Source organism: Rhinolophus ferrumequinum, chromosome 11, assembly GCF_004115265.2.
Source record: "Rhinolophus ferrumequinum isolate MPI-CBG mRhiFer1 chromosome 11, mRhiFer1_v1.p, whole genome shotgun sequence".
NCBI classification, from domain to species: Eukaryota; Metazoa; Chordata; class Mammalia; order Chiroptera; family Rhinolophidae; genus Rhinolophus; species Rhinolophus ferrumequinum.
The window spans coordinates 86,681,160-86,708,613 of NC_046294.1; the positions used below are offsets into that span (position 1 = coordinate 86,681,160).

General features: G+C 47.4%; 1 protein-coding gene across 2 annotated transcripts; it reads right to left on the bottom strand.

Moving 5' to 3' along the window:
- Positions 1 to 786: 786 nt before the first annotated feature.
- BACE1 (beta-secretase 1) lies at positions 787 to 24,316 on the bottom strand. Of its 2 annotated transcripts, XM_033121202.1 has the most exons (9): positions 23,562 to 24,316; positions 8,555 to 8,643; positions 6,817 to 7,033; positions 6,190 to 6,327; positions 5,358 to 5,492; positions 4,332 to 4,433; positions 3,813 to 3,962; positions 3,386 to 3,557; positions 787 to 2,760 (listed from the first exon to the last, which is right to left on the bottom strand). In XM_033121202.1, the coding sequence occupies exons 1-9, from the start codon at positions 23,823 to 23,825 to the stop codon at positions 2,519 to 2,521; spliced, it is 1,509 nt and encodes a 502-aa protein (XP_032977093.1). In that variant the 5' UTR covers positions 23,826 to 24,316; the 3' UTR covers positions 787 to 2,518. The 2 variants fall into 2 exon arrangements, with proteins under 2 accessions (XP_032977093.1, XP_032977092.1); XM_033121201.1 differs by having other exon boundaries at positions 2,618 to 3,557.
- Between the last annotated feature and the right edge of the window lie 3,138 nt (positions 24,317 to 27,454).

Genomic DNA, 27,454 nt, shown 5'->3' on the forward strand with positions numbered 1-27,454 from the left:
ATTAGAAATGAATATAAAGAATATTCTGTTTACTTTCCACAAATCTTTGAAGCCAAAGAAGTAGAGTGAAAAGGGAGGAAGTAGGGGGGCTTAACTGCTTCCTAGTAAAAGCCCTTGAAAGCCAACTATAGCAGGAGGACAAGTGTTTTGGAGAGTTGTGCTTGGGAGTTGGGGCTTCATTGTTGCTCTTTTCTCTTTCTTGTTCAGGATCCATCAGAAAGCAATACTGAAGTTTTGGCTACCTTTGTTCTCCCTGTTCCTTCTTCCCACTGGCGGGCAGTGGTACAAACCATGCAGACCAATGGGAAAGGCCCCTAATGCAGTGAGTGGAGGTGGGACAGTCATTTTTCTGGAGTAGAATTTAAAAATAGAGATATAGAATACATACTTTTACAAGCACGAAGCATTTGTCAAGATTTTCTTTTTTTTTCCACTTAGTGTTTATAGTTTCAGGGTAGAAAGGAAGTAACTGTAAAAAGAAAAGTAAACACAAATTTTCTCCTGAAAGAAAAGGTGACGTTGGAACTCACTAATGAAGGGGTTGGGCTCTATGCCCTGGAAAGAGCTGGGGAAAAGGCAGTTGTCCACAACATGGATAGAAGTTACAAAGCAGAATGTGGCATTTTTATTTTATGGTAGCAGTTCTGGGAGTTTATTTACACAAAGTTCCGAGCTGGAAGTGGACAGTCTCCAGTTCCTGTCAGTCTTTGTGGTGATGGAGTGTTCCCAGGCAGCCAAAGCAGCACCAAGTGCAGGGGAATGAGGGGAATCCAGATCAAGAACTGTGACTCAGTGTTCTTGCTTTATTAGTTTATGGCTTGTGGGCAGCTGGCTGAGGCCAGGATCTCCGGAGGCCCTCCTAGTATTTCCGTCTCGCTCATCAGGTAATTCCACACTTGGCAGGTCCCATACCTGGAAGCAGTGTGTTGACCACATAGGAAGAGGATCCAGTGGGTGTGCTAGGAAAATTTAGCTCTTCCCACTAGCACTGGTATCATACTCAACTGTGTTAGAACTGATTGGAAATGAACTTGGTACCCAATACCTAGCGCAAGAAGCAGCCTGGGGTGCCCGAGTACAATTAGGATTGGGGAGTAGAGAGCAGGGCAGGGGAAAAGGATGGCCTCCATTGAGGGGCTCTTATGGTAAAGGAAGGAAGGAAGCCCTGAGGCTGCCATCCTTTCTCCAGGCAGCCTTGATACTGAAGGCGATGGTGCTAGGACCAGGAGGCCCTGTGTTCCTGACACTCTTGGTGTAATACTTGTGCCACTGTGGAGTGCCTTAGCAAATGAATGGAGGGGACATTAGAGAGGGTGAGAAAGCAGTGAAACTGCTCTGTATTATGTAAAGATCTTACTACAACTTAACGGCTGAACAAGAAGAAATCCAGGCAGGAGTATAGAGCATCACCCCTATACCCGTTGAACGAATCTTCAGGAATTAGGTAGGAGAGGCCCCCTGTCTATTCTTAGCACCTCAGCTGCAGAGCTCCAGAGGACTAGGGATTTGGGGGAGGGAGCGAAGACATGTGCAGGAAGACGGAGCGCAGCCATGCTCTATTTCCTGTATTCCAGTTGCTTTCCCATAGGGCAACTGGGGCTTGGAGGGTTGGGATATTTTAATGCTGCCTAGCATGTGTAAAGCAAAGCATTCAGGTGGAGAGCAGTGGAATTAATCAGGTAGAAATTCATTGTTTTAGATGGAATTTCTTAGTGGACACTTTACATTTAAGAGCTAAAAAGAGCTTTTTGGCTAACTAAGCCCTTCTTCCCATCTCACTTTTGGTCGGGCTCCAACCACAGGGAAAAAAACATTGGGAAGTAACACGCATCTTACCAGACGGATTCTGTGTTGGAGATGAAGTCTAAAACTGGGACTGGCGAGTGGTCATGTATCCGCCTTTTCTAGCTTTGGTCCCCACTGTTGCCTGGCTTTGTACTCCCTCTCCCCCTCCTCTTCCAACTGCCCCCATTTGTACAAATATTCAGTGTGATTATTTTGTGTTTAATTCAAGAGGCAATCTGTGTACCACTGGTAGGCTTGTTGATACAGTTCCTATCTCTAAAGCCAATAGCAAACTGCCTTTGGCCGGCAGGGAACAAGGTGGGCCCTCTCTTTGCCAGGGTACTGCAGACACACACCACTGGGGTAACCTGGGTGTGGTGCCAGTACTTCTGGAACTAAGAAAAGAAGAATACTTTGGGTTGGAGAATTGAGAGGGATGGTGGGCAAAGGTTCAGGGCTGAAGTTTCAAGCAGCAGAATTTCCCAGCTCTAGTTTGAGGCGACCAAGAGTATTCCCACCACTAGAGCGTGTCTTTCTTCCCTCTCCTGTTTCCTACGGGTGCAATCCCTGTAACCCACCTTGCCAGATTTTACTTTTCTGTCAAGGCAGAGGCATGTGGTGGGTGGGTGAGGGTCCTGAGGTACTCTGGCCACAGGTGCCATCCATGTCTCCTTGTGACCAAAGCAGCACCCAGCGGGGTCCGAGGGAATCTCTGTTGTCCCCATGGGCCTCCTCACTTCAGCAGGGAGATGTCATCAGCAAAGTCATCGTGCTGATGGCGCAGACAGCGGAGGCAGCGCCACTGACACACCATGAGGCAAAGTGGCAGCATGAAGAGGGCGCAGATGGCCGCCATGACATAGGCTATGGTCATGAGAGTTGATTCATCTGTCTGTGGAATGTTGTAGCCACAGTCTTCCATGTCCGGGGTGACAAAGGGGCCTTCCACCGCTGCCGTCCTGAACTCATCGTGCACTGGAGAAAGGGCAGATGTGAGTGGGCAGGGCTCATTGTCACACAGCAGTGTGTGTTATACAACAAAGAACTTCCTCACAGGCCTTGAAATTAGCCCCTGAGGAGGCTGTAGAAAGCCAGTGCTAGGTGGAGACATGTCTCTCTTCCCAGCGCTCTGGGAGCAACAGCCTTTTCCTGTATACCTAGTATCCAGGAGGAATGATACCTAAAAGTCAGTTGTTCTGAGTTGACTAAAAAGCCAGCCCCATATATACACAGTAAACTCACCTGCTACTGCTGAAATCCAGTTGCGAGACCCTGCTGCCATTCTGAAGTAGCATTCAACTTCACTATGCAGCAGCTGCCAGGGTCACTATAGGCTCAGCCTGCTGCCCTTGGATTTAGAGCTTCCCAAGGTGCCAAACAGCATTTGCCACCCTGGGCCTCCAACAGAGATTACCAATCCAGGCAGGGGTCACCATGCCAGGCAATACAACAAAGGCACAAGCACTGACACTAGCTTTTGCACAATATGTTGACTGGCTCGAGGCAACTGTCACTACCTCCCAGACTGACGGGTCCAGGAATCCTGACTGCTGGACAGGGAGAATATGGATAGACTGACCCCACACCCTGGCGCTCTCACCATGGCAAGCACTGACAGCAAAGCCAATTCGTTTGCGGGCCCGATCAAAGACAACGTAGAAGCCCTCCATGATAACAGCTCCCATAACTGTGCCTGTGGATGACTGTGAGATGGCGAACTTGTAACAGTCGTCTTGGGACGTGGCCACGTCTTCCACTGGCCGCAGGTATTGCTAAGGATAAGGAATCAAAGAGTGAGAGTATGTCTTCCTCTCTTCCTCACTCCATCCTTTACCCCACCTCTGCCTTCTAGGCCACTCTTCCCTTTGTCATCACTGAACTCTGAGGGGTTGGTTTTTCCAAGAGCTCTTTACCACTGGGCACTTAGCTGTTTTGTCTTCCAAGTTCTGGGAAGCCATGTCTGCTGACTGTCCTATATGTACTTTGTCCTTTCACTGGGGTCCCACTGACTCAGGTTAGGGACATACCTGTGGAAGGATGGTGATGCGGAAGGACTGATTGGTGACTTCACCCATTAGATAGAGTGAGATGACTGGGAAAATGTTCCAAGGGGTGGTGCCTGCTTGCCAGCACACCAGCTGTTCTCCTAGCCAAAAGCCGTCTGGGAATTTCTCCGTCTGTTGGTAAGAAAGGGAAAACAGTGAGGAAACAGCCTCTTTTCACCATCTTGCGTCTCCCATTTTCAGATAATATTTACTGGACCCTTTTATTTCCTTTTCCTTGGTATATCCAAACTGGGGAAAGGTGAACTGAAACCCAAGAATTAAAGGAAGAGAGCGGGAGAGTGAGGCCAAAGCTTTACACCGGGGTGGGGGGGGGGGGAGGGTTATGTGATGAGCAAACAGGCCCATGAAAGAGAACAGTTTTAAAGAACTCCAAGTAGAAGTGTCTGAAGGTAGACTTTTTGGCTCTTTTTGAAGAATATGACTCTCATGGACTTCCTCTGCTTCTGTCATCTCTGTACCCCTGTCCCTATTCCAACTGACCGAGGAGGCTGCCTTGATGGATTTGACTGCAGCTTCAAACACTTTCTTGGGCAAACGAAGGTTGGTGGTGCCACTGTCCACGATGCTCTTGTCATAGTTGTACTAAGAGGGAGAAGGGAGGGTTAGAATCGTCAGGAGCCTTTTCTGATGCCAAGCTCTGGCCAGAGTCGGAGGGCTGAGTCTGACTGGGGGTCTTGCCTGAGTTGGCATCCTGGCTTTGCCACTTCTTAGGTGTATATCGTCGGGCAAGTTACTTAACCTTGGTGCCTCAGTTTCCTCATCTTTAAAATGATAATAGTACCTACCTCATAGAGTTATACGGATTAAATAAATTAATACATTTGAAGTGCTTAGAATGGTGCCTGGTACACAGGAAGCGTTTAGTAATATTAACTCTGTCTTGGGTGGGCAGACATTCTCCACATCTTGAAAATAAAAATATCTTGTATAGTGGTTTTAAATCTATTCTAACTTAACATACATTAAGAATCTAGATGAGGAAGACTCAAATGGCTTAGCTGCCATTTATTGGGTACTGCTATGTGCCAGGCATTGGGATAAAAACTGCATTATCTTTATCTTCACCGCAGTCTTTGGAAAGCCATTTTTACCTGTTTTGCAGATGAGGAAATTGAAACACAACATAGTAACTTGCCTAAGGGCAGAAGCTACTTAGTACATGGCAGAGCTAGAAACCCAGGTCTTCCTGACTCCAAAGCCTGACTCTTACACTATATCATATCACTCTGCCTTGCAAATAGTTTGCCCAAGGCCATAAAGCGAGGCAGTGACTATGCTTTTTTCGTTACTAGACCGTAAACCATGCAGTCCCTGTGAAAGCCCCTAGCTCCAAAACCCAGGTCCTGCTATGTGACCCTTATACTCCTGACTGTTTGTAAGCTCAGCCCCAACCTTTGCCGCAGGTCCTGCACCTCTGCATGTCCTCCCAATCTCATAATCCAGGCTCTGACCTCACACTGTGCGGCCTCCCCGCTTACCCTCCCTGGGTCCCCTTGGTTTTATTACCTCCTTGCAGTCCATTTTCAGATCCTGTCCATTGATCTCCACCCGCACAATGATTACCTCATAATACCACTCCCGACGGATGGGTGTGTACCAGAGGCTGCCCGTGTACAGAGAGGGGTCAATACCCCCAATGATCTAGGGAGAAAGAGAGGCAGGTACCGGAGTCCCAGCACAGAAGGCCGGCAAGTCACCCGGAGAGCAAGCAATAGAACCAGTCATTTCTGGGGATGGCAAGGCCCCCTATAGGTCACCTTTCTCATCTTCCTGCATCTAATCAAATCAAACCCCAAGTGACTTACAGTTTCTTAAATGTGTTAAGAATGTGTTCAGGGGAAGAGACTTTCCAGGAGTTTTAATTATTTGTTTTAGAATCACTCAGTCCTTGATATGAAGTTATTTAAACCTAAACTGGCACAATAAATGTTGAATGAATGATTATTTGCTTCTGTTGTAAATTTTTATTTTTCCTGCTTGTTGGAGATGGAGAACCATTCACCAGTTGCCCTAATAAATTAATAGACTTTAAAACTCCTTATACCTCTGCCTTCTGATCATCAGACTGAATAATTTTAATATAACAGGTCTTATTTTCATTTCCTTTGAAATTTTCCTAATCATCTCTGATCCTTTCCAAGGTTACTTTGGGTGCTTTAAATTATTTCTGGAATAATGCAAGGAAGAAAAAGATGGAAAAAGAAAAGTGGGGGTGGGGAATATAGAGACTCTAAATAGTGGAGCCCAAGACTGTGGTCCAGCCGTGGCCGGAGGGGAGCAGATGGTACCCTTGTCCCCGCCCAGTGCCTGGCCCTCCGCTCCCCTAGGACCTACTCACCATGCTGCCTCCAACTGAGGCCAGCACTTCTGACTGGTTGAGGGGGAAGCCAGCGCCACAGAGCTGCAGGGAAAAGAGGTTGGGAACGTGGGTCTGCTTTACCAGGGAGTCAAAGAAAGGCTCCAGGGAGTCGTCGGGCTGTGACAGAAAGAGACAAGGAGTGAATCATCACACAGAGGGCCCTAATGGACTGAAGCCAGCTTCCTGCCTACACTGGAAGGCAAAAGCAGACTTGGGAGACGTTCCTTGGAAAAGACCATCTTGAGATACTGAGATACGGCAGAGAGAGGGTTAGCAGGAGACACTGGCAATGAAAACAGGCAAGTACTGATGGGCCCACAGATCTACATGCGCTTCGATCCCCAAGTGTCTAACGTGTTTCAGATTTATGGGGCCCTCTTAAAGACCTTAGAGTCAGAAACCACAACCGATTCCTGTGCCTACCACAGCATCTCTCACTATAGTTTTGACCTTTATTGGGCTGGTTCAGACTGCCACCCTATGCCCTGAAGCTGATTTGTATCTCTCCCTGATTCCCTCCCCTTCCCCAACTCTGTCCCTGTGCAGCATGCAGTATGCAATATGCAGACACTATGCAGTGTCTAGGCCAGGCCTTGTTCCACTCACCCTGGCGATCTCAGCATAGGCCAGCCCAAGGATGCCTTCCCAGTTGGAGCCGTTGATGAAGAACTTGTCTGACTCAGTGATGGCAGCGATGTTGGCACGCACAGTGACATTGGGACCATGAGGGATGCTCACTAGGTCGGTGCCCAGCTCCCCCTCCCACTTGCCCTGAGTGTAGGGCACATACACACCCTTCCGGAGGTCCCGGTACGTGCTGGACCTGTGGAAAAGGAGGCAGAGATCTGTGCATGCATAACCATGACAACTGGTATAGGGATCCAGCATCAGAGTGACTCCCAAATGCTTAGCCTTATCAGGGGCATCCTGATGAATAAGATGCTTTCAGGCTGCTCAACAGAACTTAGGGAGATCAATCACCTGGAACAGAATGTAAAGTGACCTTGCAAACAGATGGGAGGACCTATTGCTGGGGCTCGCTCTCCTGTCTCCACAGTTCATATTCCAAGATCTTGACCTCCGGCCCTACAAAGAACAAGCCTACGCTTTGTGTATTGTGCTTGTTACTGATGAAGGGACAGCTAAGCGGGCATCTCTCACCCCCCAACCCCCACCCCTAGCTCCATCAAACTCCCAGAGAAAAGGAGCCATTGACTCTCTTGGTGCCCTGGGACGCAGTGGTACTAGCTGAGTGGTAGAGAAAGTGCCAGGTGGGGTGAATGTGGAACCTCTACACATTCTTCCCGAGAAGGGATTTGTACAAGCATCTGAGCAGAGCATGTAGGTCTTACACACCACACTTGTGTGAAACATGCTTATCAACATGTGACACCCTGATCTGGGTTTAATCATGCCATTAACCAGGGCTTGTGTGTGTGTAATGGGGCTAGTGATGGGACTGGACAAGGACCGAGAGTGGATTCCGTTTCACTGACCTTAGCAGGCCCCACTCCCTGACTGCTTTCTCCAGATGGGAAGGTGAAGGGGAGGCAGCCTGAGAAGGCAGGAATCGGGGAAAGTGGCTTTGCCAAGAGTAGGATTTCAGCCTCTTACTCACATGTTTTCACACACACAGAGATGCCTCAGAGATGAGATGTCCTCACGCCACTTCCTGCTTTTATGCTAAGGGGACTCCCAGGTCATCCCTCACTGCCTCTCTTACCTTGAAAACCCACTTCAACTCTCCCTTCCACCAGTTAGCTAAGTCCAGCTGCTGGAACTCTGGGTGGTGCAGGGAGGAGACATTGTAGCTTCCAGCCCCTGATACTGGCCCAGGCAGTGGGGTTTATGGAAGGCTCTCTCTTCACTTCCGTGAACTGTGCAAAGCCACCAAGAGCGGCCCCTGGGTGAGAACACAGCAAAGCGAGCTGTCACTGCAGTCTGCTCAGCCTCGGCTTAGTTGGTGTTTCCAGAAAACTGAGAGCCACTGAGGGGATGTGGAAAGAAGTCCCTCTGCCTCCCCATTCAGGAAGAGAGAATGAGACCCCTGAGATGGTTTGGGAGCTTTGGGGCTGCTCTCCTTCCTTCCTTCCCTCCCGCAGGAAGCTGCCTGGTCTCAGTACTGGAGAACTTCCGGGCTGCCCCTCAGCTTACCCTTTCCCATAGTACACCTCAACTGCACCCCCACCCCACTCTTCTGTCCTGGTCACTATTGCCTTCCTTTCCCTTCCTCTGTCCCTGCAGGAAGAAAGGATCTGAGGAGCTAGTCTTTCTCTCTCCAGCCCTCTCTTTCTGTCTGAACACTTGGGAAGGGTTCTTCCCTTCAGCTCTCCCCAGGACTCACAGCTGCCTCTGGTAGTAGCGATGCAGGAAAGGGTGGGGGGCAGCCCCCACTGCAAAGTTACTGCTCCCTGTGTCCACCAGGATGTTGAGCTGTCAGAGAAAGGGGAGAGAGAGACGTTATCAGCAAGAGGCCCTGCAGTCACTACCTCAGTGCCCTTCATCCCTCCAGCCACAGTCTCCCTTTAGAAGGTCCAGGGTGAAGCTTCCATGAGGCAGGACTGGACAGACCTGTCCAGTACCACGACTGCAGACAGAACACGCGGTCCTATGGCATCCTCAGCGTGGCCTCAGAAATCTGTGTCTGCCTCTGTCTTCTCTGTAGAATCATAGCATTTGCTATGTCACCCAAGCCACATTATCTGTGTGGGTGGGTGTGTGGTGTGTGTGTCATCTCCATTCCCATCTCGCTTTCCCCTGAGATTGCCCCTACTTACCTTGTGTACCTGTCTGATTCTGTCTTCAGAGCTTGCCTTTCCCCCTCCTTTTCTCGTTCTCCTAGGAAGCACATCATTCAGCAGGCAGCCTGGCTTGTCCCCTCCAGCTCAGAGAGGAGCTATTCTAGGAGCTGGCACGGGAAAGGGGAGTCGTGGGGGACCATGATGGCATGTTGGTTCCCACATGTGTCTGACCCTGCCTGTCAGAATGTGGCTCCTCATGAAGGACTCCCCTTCTGTCTCAGAGGTGACATAGACCTGTCTGATCCTCCTGTAAGAAATGGTGGGGAGCCAGGGGCCCCATCTGTTGTCCCATCTCTTCAGGCCCTGGTTTGGGCTAAATGAAGATGGACAGGTATCTTTTCGGTATTCCTTCTAGCATCTGTGCAGCTCCTTCTAGCATCCCTTCTGCTTGTCCCTCCTTCCTCCTTTGATGGCCTGACCTTTCCCTCAGTCAGTCCAGAGCCATTTTTTGAATGTCTACTATATCCTGACAGGCAAAAAGAGGGAAAGCCCTGCCCTCAGAAACACAGTCATCTGGAAAGTGAGTCTTCTCTTGCAAACTTGCCATGTACACCAGCCTCAGCTTCTTCCTGTTCACTTCTGTATCTTCTCTCCTTAGTGCAGTCAAATCAGCTGACCTCAGTTTTGGTCCAGCTCTGAACTTGTCACCTTGGGCAGGTCACCATGCTTCTGTGGGCTCCAATTTCCTCCTCTCTGCCGGCTCCTTCCTGCTCTCAGTGGTCCTCTGGCACTGCTGACTGCACCTCCCCCATGCTCAGGCTTCCTGGCCTCCCCATGTCCCCCAAGACACCTCTTCACTGTCACACCGCTCTCTGACCCTGCCTCCGTCCTCCTTCCTGGCCCCCCACTCCTGGCCTGATTCCCATTTCCCTCCGTGCCCTCTTCTTGGACTCTTCCCTGTTCTTCTCCCTGGTCACTGAGCAGCCACCAGCTCCAGATGCTGTGTTTTCAGAGAGAATCAATAAAGCTGGAGGCGCAGCAGTTCAGATTTCAATCAACCAGGTTAATGATTAAAAAGGCTTCTTCACCCACCCACTCCCCAGGATCCCCCCCCCACATGCCAGGACTCTGCTCCCAGCACCAGGTGGGCCTCTGACAGGCCGGGATCCCTGCTATCACAGGACCCCAACGAAAGAGGGTCTCCTTTGCAGCATTGGTCCCCATGGCTGTGCAAGGGAGAACTGCCTAGAATGTGTGCCTGGCCGGCTCTAGGAAAATATGACCACTTTTCACACTGGAATGGAGCTTTTATCGGGGGCTCTAAGTCCCAGCTGTTGTAGGCCTCTCCTCGTCCCCACTCCTCCGCTCTCCTGCAAATGGAGAGGCTCTCTCTGCAGGCCATTCCCTCCCCAGCCAGAATGCCCAGTTAGTACCCTCGCTGCCCTTCCATTCTCAGCCTTTCTCCTTGTCTGAGGAAGGTCGTCCCTTTCACCTCAAAAAGGGGGTCAAGCCCAGGGAGGAATGACCCCCTCCACTCCCTGCCCACTCAGCCCCTAACAGGAATTCAGGCCACTACTGCCCTCTCTGCCTCCCCTTCTCCACTCTCACAAGGAAACGCGAATTCAAAATCAGCAGTTGTGATTTCTTCCTGAGCAAATGTCCAACTGCCTGTCCGCCCTTTGCAGTGCGATCCTGCTTCTGAGAGAAATGATTTCTGGTCCTGTCCTTCAACATTTCTAGTGTGAGCCCCCTGGGGGACCTCCGCAGAGGCCTCTTACAGGGCAGGGGCCTTCGTCAACAGAGGAACTACACTCACCTTGAAACGGCAGTTAAGAGCAGCTAGAAAACGGAAAATAGTGGTGAAAAGTTTCCATGCTGCCACACCTTCTAACCAGACACCCTAACCTCTTATTTCACCAGACAGAGGCCGTCAGATGGGACCTTCCTCATCTCCCACAACCAGCCATTGCAACCTGCCTGCAGCTACGCAGACCAATCCTTTCTGTCAGCTGTCCCTCCGGCTGGCTCCAGAGCAGACTGCCATCCAGGCTTGGGAGCCAATTCCTTCCTCCCTTCTCAGGCACCCCACCCTATTAATTATCCCTGTCCCTCAGGTCCTTCAACCACCATGATGTTTCCCCCAACCCAACTCCCACCCCGAAATCTGATTCTTCCTATTGGCATTTACAAATGCTTGAGTTTATTCATTTTAAAAAAAATTTTTCATCTCATATCCGCCTCCAACTACCTTCTCTCTTCTCCCTTCACAACCAAAGGTCTCAGCCAAGCTGTCCACTTCTTCACCTCCCAGTCATGCCTCAAGCCATTCTACAACTGAGTTTCGCCTCTATTTCTCCCTCTACTATAAAACAGCCCTTACTACAGTTACCAATGATTTCATGTCACCAAATACAAAAGACATTTCTCAAATCAGGCCTCATTTTGCTTGACTTCTCCAGAGCATTCAACACTGCTGACCCCTCCCTCTTTGGAACACTCTTCCCTGCCTCCTACCCCGTGGTCATCCTCCCACCTCTCTGACCATATCTTCTCCGTCTGCTTTGCAGGCTCACTTCTCAAGCCTCGGATTTGGCCCTCTTCGTCTCCTGCTGGACTCTCTCCCTTAACCATCTCACCCACGTGGTAGCTGCAGTTGTCTATCACCTACATGCTGATGACTCCTGCGCTTGTAGCTCTAGCCCATTCCCCGCCGTTGAGCTCCAGAAGCACATAGTTCAGGATGTCCCAAGCTGACCCTACACAGTCCTGCCCATCTTTCTTTTCCCAGTGTTCCCTGCATTAGTGAACGGCATCATCGTCCATCTGTTCCGTCAGTCGGCAACTTCAAAGACATCCTTCCTCTTCTTCACATTTCTATCCAACGCCTCAACAGGTCCTGTTCAATTAACAGTCTTAAAAGTCTCTCGAATGTGTTCATCCTTGCCACCCCTAGGCTAAGCTTTCATGATTTCATCCTGGAATATGACAATAGCGTCTCAAGTGGTCATGGCATATCCACCACCCTTTACCTCTCCAACCTGTTTCTGTACTGTGGCGAGAGTGATTTTTTTTTTTCAAAGTGCAAATTTGACCATGTTAACCCTCTCCTGTGTCAATGGTTTCCCTTTGCTATGAAAATAAAAACTTAAAGTGTTTACATTTTCTACAGGGCCCTTCATGGTCCAGCCCGGCCTCCACATCCAGCCTGGCTTGTCCCATACCCCCCCCAAGCCACACTGGCCTTACTTCAGGTTCTCAAACCAGCCATGGTCCCTCCACCCAAAGGCTGTTGTTGCACGGATCATTCATTCTGCTAGACCATCCTTTATTCTACCTGCAGTTTTGTCTACTCATCTATCATCCTTCGGTCTGAGCTCAAAAGAGACTTCCTAAGGGAGAAAGACCAGGTCATAGTCTCTTGCTAAAATGCTTCCATAAAACGTGCCACCCTAATTTCACATTTACTCTCACCTTCCCTTGTATCTAATTTTTAAAAAAATTCCTATTGTGTTCCTAGTGGATATCACAGTGCCTGGCAATAAATCTTTCTTGAATTAATGGATGGTTAAAGGAAAGAAAGCGGGAAAGAGCTAATCTACCCTATACTTTGGGTGGGTGAGGAAGGGATCCCTTAATGACTCCCAAACTGGGAGTTTTTAGGTTGTAAGTGTGGCTCCATCTTAGACCTGCCTTCCTCTCTCCAGGCCCCCTGGTTTGACACAGGATGTAAGTCTTCAGGCAGCCTGGAGTCCTGGAGCCATCTTACTTTTCCCCCTTCCCTTGGGGCTCTGCCAACTCAGGAGTCTCTGTAGCTATAGCCCTCAGATGCCCCGGGGACCGAAGCCTGTGGGTCAGGCCTAGGTCAGCACAATCACTTAACAAACAAATGTGCCCCTGGGGCCTCTGAGGGAAGGCAGCTTCACGGTAAGTGCTAACAAGCCCCACTGGGAGAGGCACACCTGCCCTTTCATCCTGCAGACAAGGCTCTGAGTCTTCAGATTAGATCTTGGCTGAGGAGACAGGTATCGAACTGGTGAGTTTAGGGTAAACTGTGTTCCCCAAATCTTAGCTCTACTAGCAGACAGCGATAGCTCAGCCACTTCAGGACAAAAAGGGCCTTCAGGAGTCATCCGTCCATTCGCCTGGAGAGATGGGGCTCTTTCCAGTTCTGAAAGATCTCTAGTTATTAAGATCTACAACCTTTCTTGGTAGTCCATGCCAGAGCCTTACCAGTTTTGCAAGCCTCTGGGGAAAGGGCTTTCACTCTAATTCTTCCTACTTCTAATTTTCCTAGTCTATTTCCTTCTGTGTGGGCCTCAGAGCTGATGAGAGAAGAGCTCTTACATACTTGTATAACAAACGTTTTAGCTGAGCTGAGATGTAGGTGCGTTTCTTCCGTTTTACGGAGGAGGGAACTGAGAGCTAGAGTAAGCAAGGTGAGCCATCTTACACAGCACGCACCAACGCCAGGACGAGGATCCATGGGTTCTGACTAAGCCCAAGTCTGGTCTTTGATCGCCTTGACCTTTCTCTCTCTCTCATTTGGAAAGGAAGTACACGGTAGGTTGTTACACTAATGAATCACATCCCTTGTAGCCATGCCCTATGTCATCCCCTCTTACACTGACTCTGGCCTTGGCCACTTGACTTGCTTTGGCCAGTGGGACATAAGTAAAGAAGGTTTGATAAGTGCTTGTCTGTTTGGGGATTGCCCTGTTGGAACGCTGCCCTGAAATTGTACGTGAAGAAGCTCAGGCTTGCCTCCTTGAGGATGAAAGACCTCATGGGGAAAGAGGGCAAGCAGGCCCGGCTTTGTTCGTCCCCCAGCTGACCCACCAACTGAAGGCAGCCACATGAGTGAGCCCAGGAAAGACTTGGATAGAACCACAAACCAACCCACAGAATCTCAAGAGAAAAAATGGCTTTTGTCTTTAGCCACCAAGTTTTGGAGTAGTTTGTTACACAGCAGCAGATAACTGATACAAAACTATCTGAATTAAATCCTGGGATCCTTGACCTTGGAGACATCTAGCCAGGTCAAGTCCACTGAACATTTCTTGTCACTTTTCCCTTTTGTCACAAGCTTCTCGTGAAGTTTCTCATAGCACAATGTTGTTTCACCTCTGCACTTTTGCATATGCTGTTTTCTTTGCCTGAAATGTGCTCTTCCTGTTTTGTCTAACTTCTGTTCAACTTTCAAGTCACAGCTTATACACCCCAAAGGTCTTGCCTTGATGCTCTCAGCCAAGATTAGATTCCTTCTCTTACAGATCTTCAATAACACCTGTGCTTCTTTGTATATCACTCATCAAACTTTTAGTAATGTATCTAATGCCTGTCTGTTCCACACACTGTGAGCTCCACGAGAGTGGGAGCACATTTGTATCCTTATTAATAAATTGTCACCTAGCCCTCAAGAGGTACTCCATAATGATATTTTTCAACTAACAGTAATTACCTCATTTCCTACCGTTCTTTGTGACACTCTGGACCTTTGCTATTAATTTTCAGCCCCAGGGTCTTTGAAGGGATGATTTTCAGTCTGGTACTGTGCATGGCGACGATGACACCTGACACCCACTGTCATGCAGGGTGTCATGCGGGGTTTCTGCTCCCACTCCCCATGTAAGAACGCAGGACATGGTGAGGCCAAAAAGGAACACCCACAGAGCCATAGATCGGGGAGTAATACCAATATAGTCTCGCTGGCGGCTGGGTTGGAGACACAGGAAGCAGGAGCCACATGATCCGCAACCCGCCGTCCCCTTGTCTCTGCCAACCAACCTCACTTGCTAGCTGCAATCCGCCGTGCCAACTGCAATCCGCAATCCACACTCCACCACGCCACTGCACCACCACACTACACCACCCTTTGCTAGCTTAGCCACGGCAGTTATATTAGTGGCCAATGGCTCACTGCTGACAGCTGACGGCCAACCAGCCACAGCTGATGGCCATCCAATCACAGTTGGTGGCCATTTACTACCTGAGCCAGCACCTTTCCACGTGAGGCCAAGAGCCTGGAAACTGCACTCCTGGCTCTGTCCCCACACCCACCATACACACACAAGTTGACTGAATATCCACGCAGGTGCTTAGAGCAGTTATAGTGACATCAGGCCTCCTTGCTCCAGAGCCTTCTGATCTAGCTTCACCTGCTTTTCTAAGTGGATGTTCCCAGACCTGAACTTGACCAAAGCTGAGAGAAGGGGGCAAGGAAGGACATGAGATGCCGAACGTCAGCAGCTATGGGTGCTGAGGGCCAGCAGGGCACATAGCTCCTGCCTCAAACTGAGTCCAGTGGTTGGCACCTGTCCGATTCCTCCCACCTTGACTGAATCAGCTGACCCAATGGAAATGGACTCCTTTCTCCAGACATACCCCCCGCCCTCCACTTAGATCTCCAGGCTGCAGCTGGCAATCAATACCTGGGAGCAAGCAGGCTGCCAGGTTCCCCACCTTGGGCTGGGTGTTTGTTGTTGTTGTTGTTTTTTAAGGAATCCCACGGTGGCTGGGTTATACCAAACCTTATTTAGTGCACCCTTCCTCCTTTAGAGGGGATGCTCCATTTCCCTCCAGCCTCAAATCCAGCTCAACTAACAGTTATCAGTGCTTCCGAATCAAATGAGATGGTGGATATGAATGGCCAAAACATACACATGTCTGTTCTTAAAGATCAGATCTAATAAAATAGTTTTTCCAAAAAAAATTTTTAAGAAGCAGAACCCTTTCCCAGTGTCATGCAGGATCCCCGTGTCCCAAAGAGAGAAAAAGCAGAGATGTTCTGCTTGAAGGAGAGCTTTCACCACTTCCTCTGTGTCGGTCTTGTCCCCACCATGGCTCTTGGGGCATCTCGTTAGCACCTTCAGCCTCCACAGAACCCACGTGGAAAACCCCCGGTCTGGTCTGTGAAGTATCCCTGCTGCTGTTCACGACCTGCTTTTCCTTCTCAGACAGTAAGTCCTGCCTGATGTCTAACCATGTCCCACCCACAGGTGACAGTGGCTTTAATCTTCTCTAGGTCTGTCCTCAGTTGAAAATGAAGCTGATCTATGGCATAAGCCCACTTTGTCCCATGGCACCTGGGTCATGCTCAGACACATAGGCTTGTTTGCTCAAGCCATTGGGAGATACCAGGGTTCACTTTTTGTGCTCCTTGGAAAAACCTCCACAAGCACTGGAAAAGAATAACTGGTGAGGTTCACTGACCCCAAGAGGCCAATCAGGAAGACATACAGCCTGGACACAGTGGCATCACAGTGGGTAGGTGAGGGATAGCCAGCCACAGGCCGTAAGTAATATTTCAGAAGGCCTGGTGCAAGGATTGGCTGGGGTGGGAGAGGCAGGGAGCTCAGCCAGTTTGCTCTGGGCTTTGTCAGAATCTGTGAGAAAAAAGACCTAGGAGTCCGGCTGCCCCACTCAGCCCCTAGGACTACTGGTTCATCATTCTCCTCAGAGCATGCACCTCCCCTCTCAGGACCCACTGGCCACAGCACCTGAGGACGAGCAGACAAGCATCAGCAAATGATGCTTCCCAGCTCGCTGGGCCCATCCTACCAGGGGAAGCTCCGGGCAGCTCTAGGACGGGGGAAATGGTCTAGCTCCTACCCAGACCTCTCTACTGCCCAGGCCCCCACGAAAGATGGCTCCCAGCAGACGGAGATTTTAGTTTTCAGGTAGGGGGTTCTTCTTGGGAGATGTTTCTCTTCCTGGATTTCCAACCAGAACTTTCTGCTTAGCTCTTTATTAGAGATACCAGAGAAGGGTTCCTGACCTTCAACCTTAGAAAGAGGGCCCAGTCTTTCTCAATTTCTCAAATCTCAGCTGAACTGTTTCTTTCCTGACCTGAGGAAGAAGAGAAGTGTGTGACAGCATGAAGGTCCCAGCAAGCGCCGATGTGCAACCTGAAGCCCAATCCCAGTCAAGCCAGTTGTCTCAGAGACCGGTTAGGCCAACGTAGAACTGGAATCCCGCCTGCTTTGTCTGATTTGGAGGGTGGTTCTTTGAGTTCAATTTTCAACCTTTTTAGTACCAGAACTCTTAACAAAAAAGAAAGAAAGAAAGGAAGGAAGGAAGGAAGGAAGGAAGGAAGGAAGGAAGGAAGGAAGGAAGGGAGGGAGGGAGGGAGGGAGGGAGGGAGGGAGGGAGGGAGGAAGGAAGGAAGGAAAGAAGGAAGGAAGGAAGGAAGGAAGGAAGGAAAGAAGAAATGAAACATAACCTGGAATTCCACTGTGTAAAAACAATAAAAGATGAGCTATTCTGGGAGGGCTGGGAGATTTGGGGGCAGGTGGGAGTGGGGGTGCTTGGTGAAGGGAAGGGTGCAAGGTACAGGGTCTTGCCTGTTTATCTTTCTCCTTACCTTCTCCCTCACCCTTGTGGTTCCTTTACAGAATTCTACAAACCACAGTTTTGAAACCCATTCTAGGCATGGGAGAGGAAAACCACTTGGCCCTTCTTGGTTTCTGAGACCCTGAACCCTCATTGTTTTCTACTTCTCTGGTTCTTTCCTCTTGCTTCATCGATCCCTAGTGTACATACAATATGCTTTCTCTAATTGTTTTCCTTTTTTCCTCTCCAAGAAACTCATTTGCTAAGTTGGCTTCCACAACCACCTCTGCAGGTGACTCTGGGTCTATCTTTCCAGTTATAACTTCTCTCCCGGTTTCTAGATTCCTATTCACAGGTGGTTGCTGGATCCATCCACAAGAATGGTCCAATGGCATCTCAAAGTCAATCAACATGCCCCAGACTGTAGAACACTGGAAAGAACCCAGTATTTGGACTTGCGTTTGAACATGGAAACCGAAGACTTGGATTTGAACCCCAGCTTTGTTCTTCCTTAGCTGAGCAACTTTGGGCAAACCACTTAATCCCTGAGCCTCAATTTCCTCATCCCTGAAATGGGCATGCTAATACCTCTCCCTTGTAATTAAAGCAGAATAATACACATGGAATTTTGGTAAATTATATTGTGCTTAAAAGCTTGCTGCTTTTGCTGTGTTCCTTGACACAAACACAGTTAGAGAGGTTGAAAGGAGGGAACCATCTTCTCTTCCCTTTCCCTCACCGGGGCAGAGCCACCTGGGTCAACCAACATGTGAATGCTGGTCTCTAAGGACCTGTCCTTTCCGTCCTCACTGCCACCATCCTCTTTCAGGCTCTTCATATCTTAACTGTGATCCTCCTCTCAAGCTCTAGACTATCCAAGTTATCCTCCACACTGAAGTTGTTTTCCTAGATCCCGAAACACCCTAGATCATTCTTTCGCATGTATTTACAAGGACTCTCTGCTGCCTTTAGAATAAAACCCAAACTCCACCCAGCCTCACATCCAGACCACGTCTTCCAGCTTCTTAGCATAGCTCATGCCTCTCTTCATGAAGTCTTCCTCCCCACCACTCTCCAAATAGCAAAGCTTTCTCCCCTTTCTAGGCCATATGCAAATACTACCCTTTCAAGCAAGCCTTTCCTGACACCCTATCAGAAGTAACCACTTCTTTCTCTGCACTTCCAAGACTCACCATTCTTCTATTTGTACAGAATGTATTTGACTTTGTATGTTATTTAGGTGTTTATATGTCTGTGTCTCACACCAAATTGAGAGCTCTCCAAGTGCTAAGATTACTATGACATTGTTTTTCTCTTCCGCACTCAATAGGTGTTCAGCAAATATTTGTTAAACTGAATCGACTATCACTAGATTTCAATCCTAACAATCAAGTTATTATCCTGTATTTGGATAGTGATGCTCATACCATTGCAATGAGATAACATGCTTTTCTTTAAGGAAAAAGAATAAAAATACTTTCACCAACAGCTCCAGTTCTGCATTACAATTGCCCATCAACAGTTCTATTTAAATGTCTTACAGTTTATTTATTCATTCACTCGACATCTTTTAGGTGCATGTTCTGAGCCTAGTGTTGTCATAGATATTAGATAAAGAGAAATAAGACACTGACGAAAAACAAAAAAATTTTAAAAGACATTGTTCTCAAGAGCTAGACGTTTCATCAGGGAAACACACAAAAACGTTTATAATGCAGTTGGATACGTGTAGTAAGGGAGATATGAGAAGGCGTCATGGGAGAATGGAAGAGGGACGACCATGATAAACTCTTCTCCCACAAGCCACACAAATAGGTGTCATGGTGTAGCAGGAAGAACAACGGTGAGACAGGGCCTGCCACCTTGCCAACTGCTTACCATTTCAGTTTCTATTTCTTCTGCTAGAAGCTGTGAATGGTAAGAATATATATATATATATATATATATATATATATATATATATACACAGGCATGGGGGATAGTATATATGACACACACACACACACACACACACACACACACAAACACAGAGGGTGCCAAAAAAATGTATACAACATTTTAAGAAAAGAAAAAACGGTATTAAACTTGTAATATGAAAAGGTTGGACAATTAAGTTCATGAACTTTCCACCATGTAAGTGCACGTACAATGAATGATGCTAGCATTCATTTGATTAATACCAACTTTTGAGCGAACGTCATACTACACATTGCCACTTTGATTCAATTCAACTTTGAAAAGCAATACATAGATAACAGCTCTTAAAATGTGTACATTTTTTTTGGCACCTCCAGTATATCTATATCTATATCTATCTATTTATCTCTCTATATATTTGGGGGATAGTGTGTATATATATACATATATATACATATACATATACACATATATATGTATAGATACTGTGTTTCCCTGAAAATAAGACCTAGCCGGACCATCAGCTCTAATGAATCTTTTGGAGCAAAAATTAATATAAGACCCAGTCTTATTTTAATATAATATAAGACCGGGTCATATAATATAATATAATATAATATAATATAATATAATATAATATATACCGGGCATAATATAATATAATATAATACCCAGTCTTATTTTAATATAATATAAGACCAGGTAATATAATATAACATAACATAATACCTGGTCTTATATAATATGATATAATATAATATAATACCGGGTCTTATGTTAATTTTTGCTCCAAAAGACGCATTGGAGCTGATTGTCCAGCTAGGTCTTATTTTTGGGGAAACACATTATGTGTGTGTATCTATATACATGTATATACTGTAAAGAACAAAATTATGTATACTATATTTTAAAAACTTTACATAAACTGCAACCATAAATACAAGTATATATTTTATACAAGTACTGCTAAGCTATCCCCTCCTGCCAACTTGCCTGTTCCCCTAAATGGTCTTGTTCTCCTCCAATTCACCCCAGATCAAAATCTCAAAATCATCTTTGACACCTTCTTCTTCATCCTTCACACCAATGTCACCAAGTCCTGTCCATCTGCCTTGTACTGTTCCTTGCATCCTGGTCTTCCCTTCCCTTTTCATCTTATCACAGCCTCATGCCATCCTTGTCATAGGGCCTCACCCTTGGATCATGTATCTCTCAGTTCCATTCTTTCTAAAATTCAGATGTCTCTTCCTAAAAGATTGCTTTCCTTATGCCATTCCCCTGCACAAATAAATTCAGTTTTCCCCTTATATCTGCAGAATAAAGTCCAAACTTTATAGCTTGACATTTAAGGCTTTTGGCAATTTGGCTCCATCTTATTTATCTAAACCTGTAACATTCACTGGACTGGGTTTCTCATTGAATAAATATGCCTAAGCCCAAATACACACAACTCATTCTCTCATTCATTGTGGCCTCTCCCGTTCTAAGGGACCCGGTCTAAGGGAGGAAAGAAGTGGACATACAAGTAAAGTGCAATTAAAGTTTGGTGAGACAAGTGCCATTTCCCCATTAGGAATGGACTCCCTCCTCCTAACCATCCTTCAAGACCATACTCACATACCTCCATGAAGCCTTCCCTGATTTATCCTCCTCCTGAACACCTATAGCACTCATTCCTTGTACTACTATAGATCAGTGCTTCTCAAACTTGAGATACAGCCCCTGATATTCTGACTCAGTAGGTCTGGGGTGGGGCCAGAGAATTTACATTTCTAATGGGTTCCAATGACAAGGGTCTGGGGATCTCACTTTGAGTACCACTGCTCTGAATTACCTTGTATCAGCACTTGTACTTTTACTTGCACACTAAACTCTTTATGGGCAGAAATGTAAGTTCCATCTCTTTGTGGATCAGCCCCCAAACCCGGCAATTAATTGCATGGCACATAGAAAGTGCTCACTTTTAATTGTTCAGAGTACTCTGCCATCAGTATTCTTATATGGTGTGTACAACAGCCCACCAGGCAAGGTGAAAGGGCATCCCTCCTGCAGACTGCCGGGGAGAGAATCAAAGGCACTGTAGAGCAGACACTGGCTGGCGTTGGTTCAAGTTTGAAGTTGTAGGGCAAGTCACAGTCCTTCAGACTGTGGTCTCCCCAGCACTGACTTCTTGGGCTGGTGTTGAATTTTAAGTCCACTTTCCCCTTCTAGGAAGGAATGGAAAGGAACTGACATTTCTTGGACAATTACTCTCTCCTAATTTCTGGGCTGGGGGATGTAGGCATTATCTCATGGGTCCAGTGAAGCACAGTAACTGGTCCCCCAGTTCTACATGTGTAAAACACAGAGGCCCAGAACACCCAAGTTTTTAATGCTTCATTGCATAGTACAGAAGAGGCACAAATGGCCAGACAAGTTAGGAAAAAGTGATTTCATATTTATTGGAAGTCAATTATGTGTACAGGGGCATTGTTCTAGGTGCTTTCACCGACATACCGTGTTTCCCCGAAAATAAGACCTAACCCGAAAATAAGCCCTAGCATGATTTTTCAGGGTGACATCCCCTGAACATAAGCCCTAATGTGTCTTTTGGAGCAAAAATTAATATAAGACCTGGTCTTATTTTCAGGGAAACACGGTAGTCTCATTTAACCCTCACAATCACCTAGCAAAGGTGATCTCACTCCACCCATATTTTAAAGGGAGGCAATAGCCTCAGAAAGGTTCTATCATTTGCCCAAGTCCACACAACTGAGAAGAAAAGCTGGAATGCCTGGTCTGTCTGACCCCAAAGCCCTTGTTGGCTCCACAGCCCTGTTCTGTGCCCATGCCACAGGGTCTACACACAGTTTCCACAGCACATCATGCTACCAGGGCTCCACAACCCCCTGATCCCTGACAATACTGGCACCCTGGTGGGCCAGGCAGCTGCGGGCCTGGATTCAGTTTCTGTCCTCACACTGAGAACTGACTGGAGAGTCTGGGGAAGTTGTGGTGCACAGCAGAAAGGAGGGCTGAGAGGGGGAGACCAGAACTTGGATCAGCCGGAAGGCAGGAAGGCCTGCGTGGCATGGGCCTAGGAAGGCTTTCTTCCATCAGGTAATTGGGAGGTGGAAGCTTGCGTTTCTCCCAGGTCCAGTGTAAGAGCTGTCTGAGAAGTCCAGGCAAGTGTGGCTGTTCCTGCTGCGCATAAACACACTCCCACCTTCACAGACCCTCCCAAGGACAGGCCTCCTGCACAGAGATCCAGGGGAGGGGTTGGCTCCCAGAAATGTGCAGGCTCAGATTCAAGGTGACACACACCAGCACACACAGAACCATCCTGCCTCCCATGGCCAGGCTCACCCACAGAGGAGGCGAATGTGCACAGAGGTCAGCCACAGCAGCGCATGGAGGGCTGCTCACGCCCACACTCCCACCCACCCGCAGAGGTTGCACCCCTCCACCAGCCAACTTGGAGGTACCTGGAGGATTGTCAGGAAGGATGGGGAGAACTAGTGGTATTTTCACCATCATTGCCATGTTCCCCCCACACACCCCTCCCTCCACACCCTGTTCCCCTTCCCCAGCACCTATCAGCTTATGGGAGGAGTCTCATACTCAGAAGGCGGCTCTGGCTCCTTTGCTGCGATTTGTCCTTTCCCCAGGCTCAGGTCAGCCCCCTCTGGCCTGTGCTCTGGAGGCTTGGGAGCATGGAGTGGGGGAGGGGCTGGAGTGTAAATGCAAAAAGGGAATGGGGGAGGAGAAGGGAAGGGTTGGGGAAGGCAAGAGTCTGTCCAGGGCTTCCGGGCTAGTCTGGAGGTCAGAGAAGCTGAGACACCTTCCTTTGCTGTCTCTGTGGCAGCTCAGACAGTGGGAGAAAGGGCCTGATTCAACTCGTGCCAGGATTTCTTGGTCTTCAAGGTGCCAGGAGTGATGATGGAAACCCTGACTGCAGATCACCAGAGGAGGGGATAGGGTTGGCTGACCAAGGTATGGAGTGATGGGGTTGCAAGATCCAGGCTGGGCCAAGGCTGACACCTGTTCATAGTGGCCCTTGCGGCTTGGACCCTTCTCCAGGTCAGGATCCCTGCACTGAAGTGTCTCTTTTGCCCTGAACCCTTACTGAAGGGTGTGTGTGTAAAATGGGAGTGAAGGGAAGGCAGTCAGGCCAAGGAGACTAGGAAGCCTGTGAGGGAAAGGGAGGCAGGAAAGGGGAGCTTTGGGAATGACTGCTACCGATATGATCCCAGAGGAAAGGTTTGGAGCAAGTCTCTCCTGCCCACACCATCCAGCCCACTTTAGCAGGAGCCACCATGCTGCATCCCAGCCTGTCTCCCCTCTGCTCATGCAGGAAGGAGGGTAGGGCTGGCCTGGTGACCTTACCGTCTGTGGGGGGCTGCCCACGGTCATCTCCACGTAGTAGCCCTGACCAGATTTGCCCCTCAGGTTGTCCACCATCTCCACGAAGCTTCCACTCCGGCCAGGCTCCTCCTCCAGCTCCTCGTCAGTGTCCCGGGGAAGCCTCAGCCCCAGGGGGGTCCCCCCAAGCCCGCTCCGCAGAGGTAGCCTGATGCCAGGCTGGGTGCAGTGGGCAGGGAGCACTGCTGAGCCCATCCATAGCAGGAGCCAGGGCAGTGCTTGGGCCATTGTGGGCCCTGGCTTTCAGGCCCTCGGGACTCACTCGGGGCCCACGGCTGTCCCTGTTGCCTGCCCCCAACTCTGGATGTTGGTGGTAGCTTCTCAGGAGAGAGAGCTGTGTGGCATCGGGACTGCAGAGCTTGCAGGCCCTTGAGCCAGCCCCCGTTTCAGGCTGTGGGTATCAGTCAGGAGCAATCCGCAGAGAGAAAGAAAGGGGAGGAGATGGATCCTGGCTACATCTGGCCAGTGGCGTCCAGCCTCACCATAGATCTGGGAAAGGACGGCTTGGGGCCCGCAGGCAGCTGAGAGGGGCGGGCATGGCAGGTTGGCAGTGGCTGCTTTCCCGGTCCTCCTGGCAGGTCGGCAGCAGGGGGAAAGGGCAGGGGATCTGAGCTCCTGTGGCTGCGTTTGCAGGTCAGGCCACCATAATCCAGCTCCCAGCTCCGAGGAAGGCTGGGGAGGCGGAAAGACTTGTGGCGGCGGCTGTCAAAGCCAAGGGTTTTCGCTGTTCCCTGGGATCTCTGGGAAGTGTAGTCTTCCCAGAACATGCAGCCCAGCTTCCGGGGCTGATGAGGGGTCTGGGATGCCCTCTGCCGAGAAGGAGTCCACCCTGCAGGACCCTGGCGGGCAAGGTTGCTTTGATCCTGGCAGGATGGGAAGGGTCGTTAGCGTAGAGTGGCGGCAGCCCTCTCATTCTGTCAGTGCTTCATTCTGCATTTATCGAGCACCCACTGTATGCCAGGCATTCAGCCAGGCACTAGGGCTACAGAGAGAAACAAAATGCACGTGCACCATACAAAAAGAGTAGGGGTTTTGGGGACATCTAGAGGATTTGGGAAGACTCAGTGGAAGGAGGTAGTATTTAATCTGAGCCTTACAGAATGGATGGGATTTCCAGCAGCACTGTGGCCAGATGAGAGCTAGTCGGGTCGTCTCCCGCTGGAATCTTTCAGTGCCTTTGATGCTCTACCTGCCCTCAGCTCCCTCCCAGATGCTGTGAATCCTTGAGACCCTCCTGATTTCTGTGCTGTCAGTCAGACTAAGGGTAAATGGCTGTTGTCAGCCTTTAAAGTGTTATCACTCCAGGAAGTATATGTATATTAACTGGTAAAAGCTTAAGATGAAAAGATTTAGAGCTCTAATAGCTTAAAAGAGAAAAGCGATATGATTATATCAACATATTATTTATCAAATGTTGAAAGCTGTTGTTAAAGTTCAGTAGTCATTCTGATAAAAAAAAACAACTGAGGAGAAACTTCTTAAACAAGTAACAGAAAATCATAGAAAACATAATAGTAACAGGTTAAAGTTATTCCCATGAAAGTGAGGCTCAGCTAGGGAGCCTCAGGGAAAGATACCATCATTGCTCTTAACCACATACTTAGGTCTGTCTACCTAACTCAAGAAGAGAAAATGGAACGAGCGCTATGAGAAAACAAATGAATCATTATTTGCAGGTTATATGATATTGATACTAAATCTTAATCAGTAAAGTGATTATACACAAGTTAAAAAATAAAAACCGATAGATCAGTGTATGTATGGGAATTTTGTGTATGATAAAGCTGGCATTCCTATCAGAAGGAAATACATTATTCGATAACTGTTGTTGGGAAAATTGGCTATCCATTTGGAAGGAAAGAAAATCTCTATCTCATCTAAAAATAAACTTTAGATGGATCAAAGAGCTTTACACGAAAAACAAAACTACAGGAAAAAATAGAAGACCATTTTAATAATCTTATGTTGAAGAAGGTCTCTCTAACAAAACTCAGAGATATATATTTTTTTAACAGACAAGCTTAACTCTAGTATTCCAACTCGGGTTCTGCCATTTAGTAACTGAGAGAGTCCAGACTAGTTACTTATCCTTTCTGTGTCTTAATTTTCTCATTCGTATAAAGGGATAACAATAGTACATACCTCATAATGTATGAATTAAATGAGATAATCCATGTAAATCACAAAGAACGGTGTTTGGCATATTGTAAATGCTCAATAAAAGGTAGCTATTAGTGTTATTACCACTACAACTTCTGAAAAAATTGACATTGACAAAGTAAAAGGTAAGTCACAGACTAGGAGATAACATTTGTCACACAATACAGAGACAAAAAGTAAATGTCTATAATATACAAGGAGCTTCTACAATTCAAAAAACCCTCCCAACAAGCTGGCAGAAAAATGAACAAAGAATGTGAATAGGTAATTAACAGAAGAAATTCAAATGGCAAATAAACACACGCAAAAAAGTTCAACTTCATTAGTAGTGAAAGAATGCAATTAAAACAACATTTAGGTACAATCATCGTTATTTTTTTGCTTCTCATATTGGTAATATTTGGTGTTGATTGGACTGTAAATAATTCCATTTTTAGAAAGAAATTTTGCAATGTCTATTAGAATGTAAAAAAATGTAAATTCTTTGAGCAATGTCAATTCTAGGACCTCAATCAACAAAAATAACAGTATTTCAGCATTGTGTACAATATCAAAACTTTGGAAACAAAATAAATGATTATCAACAGTGAATGAGACATTCAATCAATGGAATCCTACAAAATCATTATAAAGAATGGAATAACTTCTTATAAACTCACCCTGGAAGATTTTTATGACACGTTAAATGAAAAAAGCACATTGTAGAACAGTATGTACATTATGATTTCATTTCTATAAAAATTAAAATGTGCATATATGAGGTCTGACAATTAAGTTTGAGAACTCAACCTAGAAAAAGTGCTACATACCTCATTGCTGAATATCACTATGGTCACCTTCCAAGTACACCCCTTGGGAAGCTATACACCAATGCCAGCGCCTAGTCCACCCTTCAAAGCGATTTTGGAACTCTTTTTCTGGAATGGCTATCAGAGTTGTCATCTTATTACACTTAATGTCCTGAATGTCATCAAAATGTCTTCCTTTCAATATTTCCTTTACCTTCAGGTAAAGAAAGAAGTCATAGGAGGCCAGATCAGGTGAGTAGGAAGGGTGTTCTAATACAGTTATTTGTTTACTGGCTAAAAACTCCCTCACAGACAGTGCCGTGTGAACTGGTTGGTGCATTGTTGTGATGCAAGAGCCATGAATTGTTGGCAAAAAGTTCAGGTTGTCTAACTTTTTCACTCAGCCTTTTCAGCACTTCGAAATAGTAAACTTGGTTAACTGTTTGTTCAGTTGGTACAAATTCATAATGAATAATCCCTCTGATATCAAAAAAGGTTAGCAACATCATTCTGTCTTTGATTTGGACTGACGGAACTTTTTTGGTCATGGAGAATTGGCTGACTTCCATTGTGCACTTTGATGCTTTGTTTCAGGGTTGTATTGGTACACCCATGTTTCATCACCAGTGATAACACGGCCCAAAGCATCACCTTGCCTCTCCAAAAGGTCTTGGCAAACCTCGATTCTCCTATGCCTTTTGTTCATCGGTGAACTCCTTGGGGAGCATTTTTGCACACACCTTTCTCATACCAAGATTTTCAGTTAAGATTTTCTTAACTGTTTTTCTATTGATGTTTACTTGGTCTGCTGTGCTCCTCACAATCAGCCAACGATTTTGACACACAATTTGATGAATTTTTGCAATGTTTTCATCAGTTCTGCTCATTACTGGCCTTCCTGATCTCTCT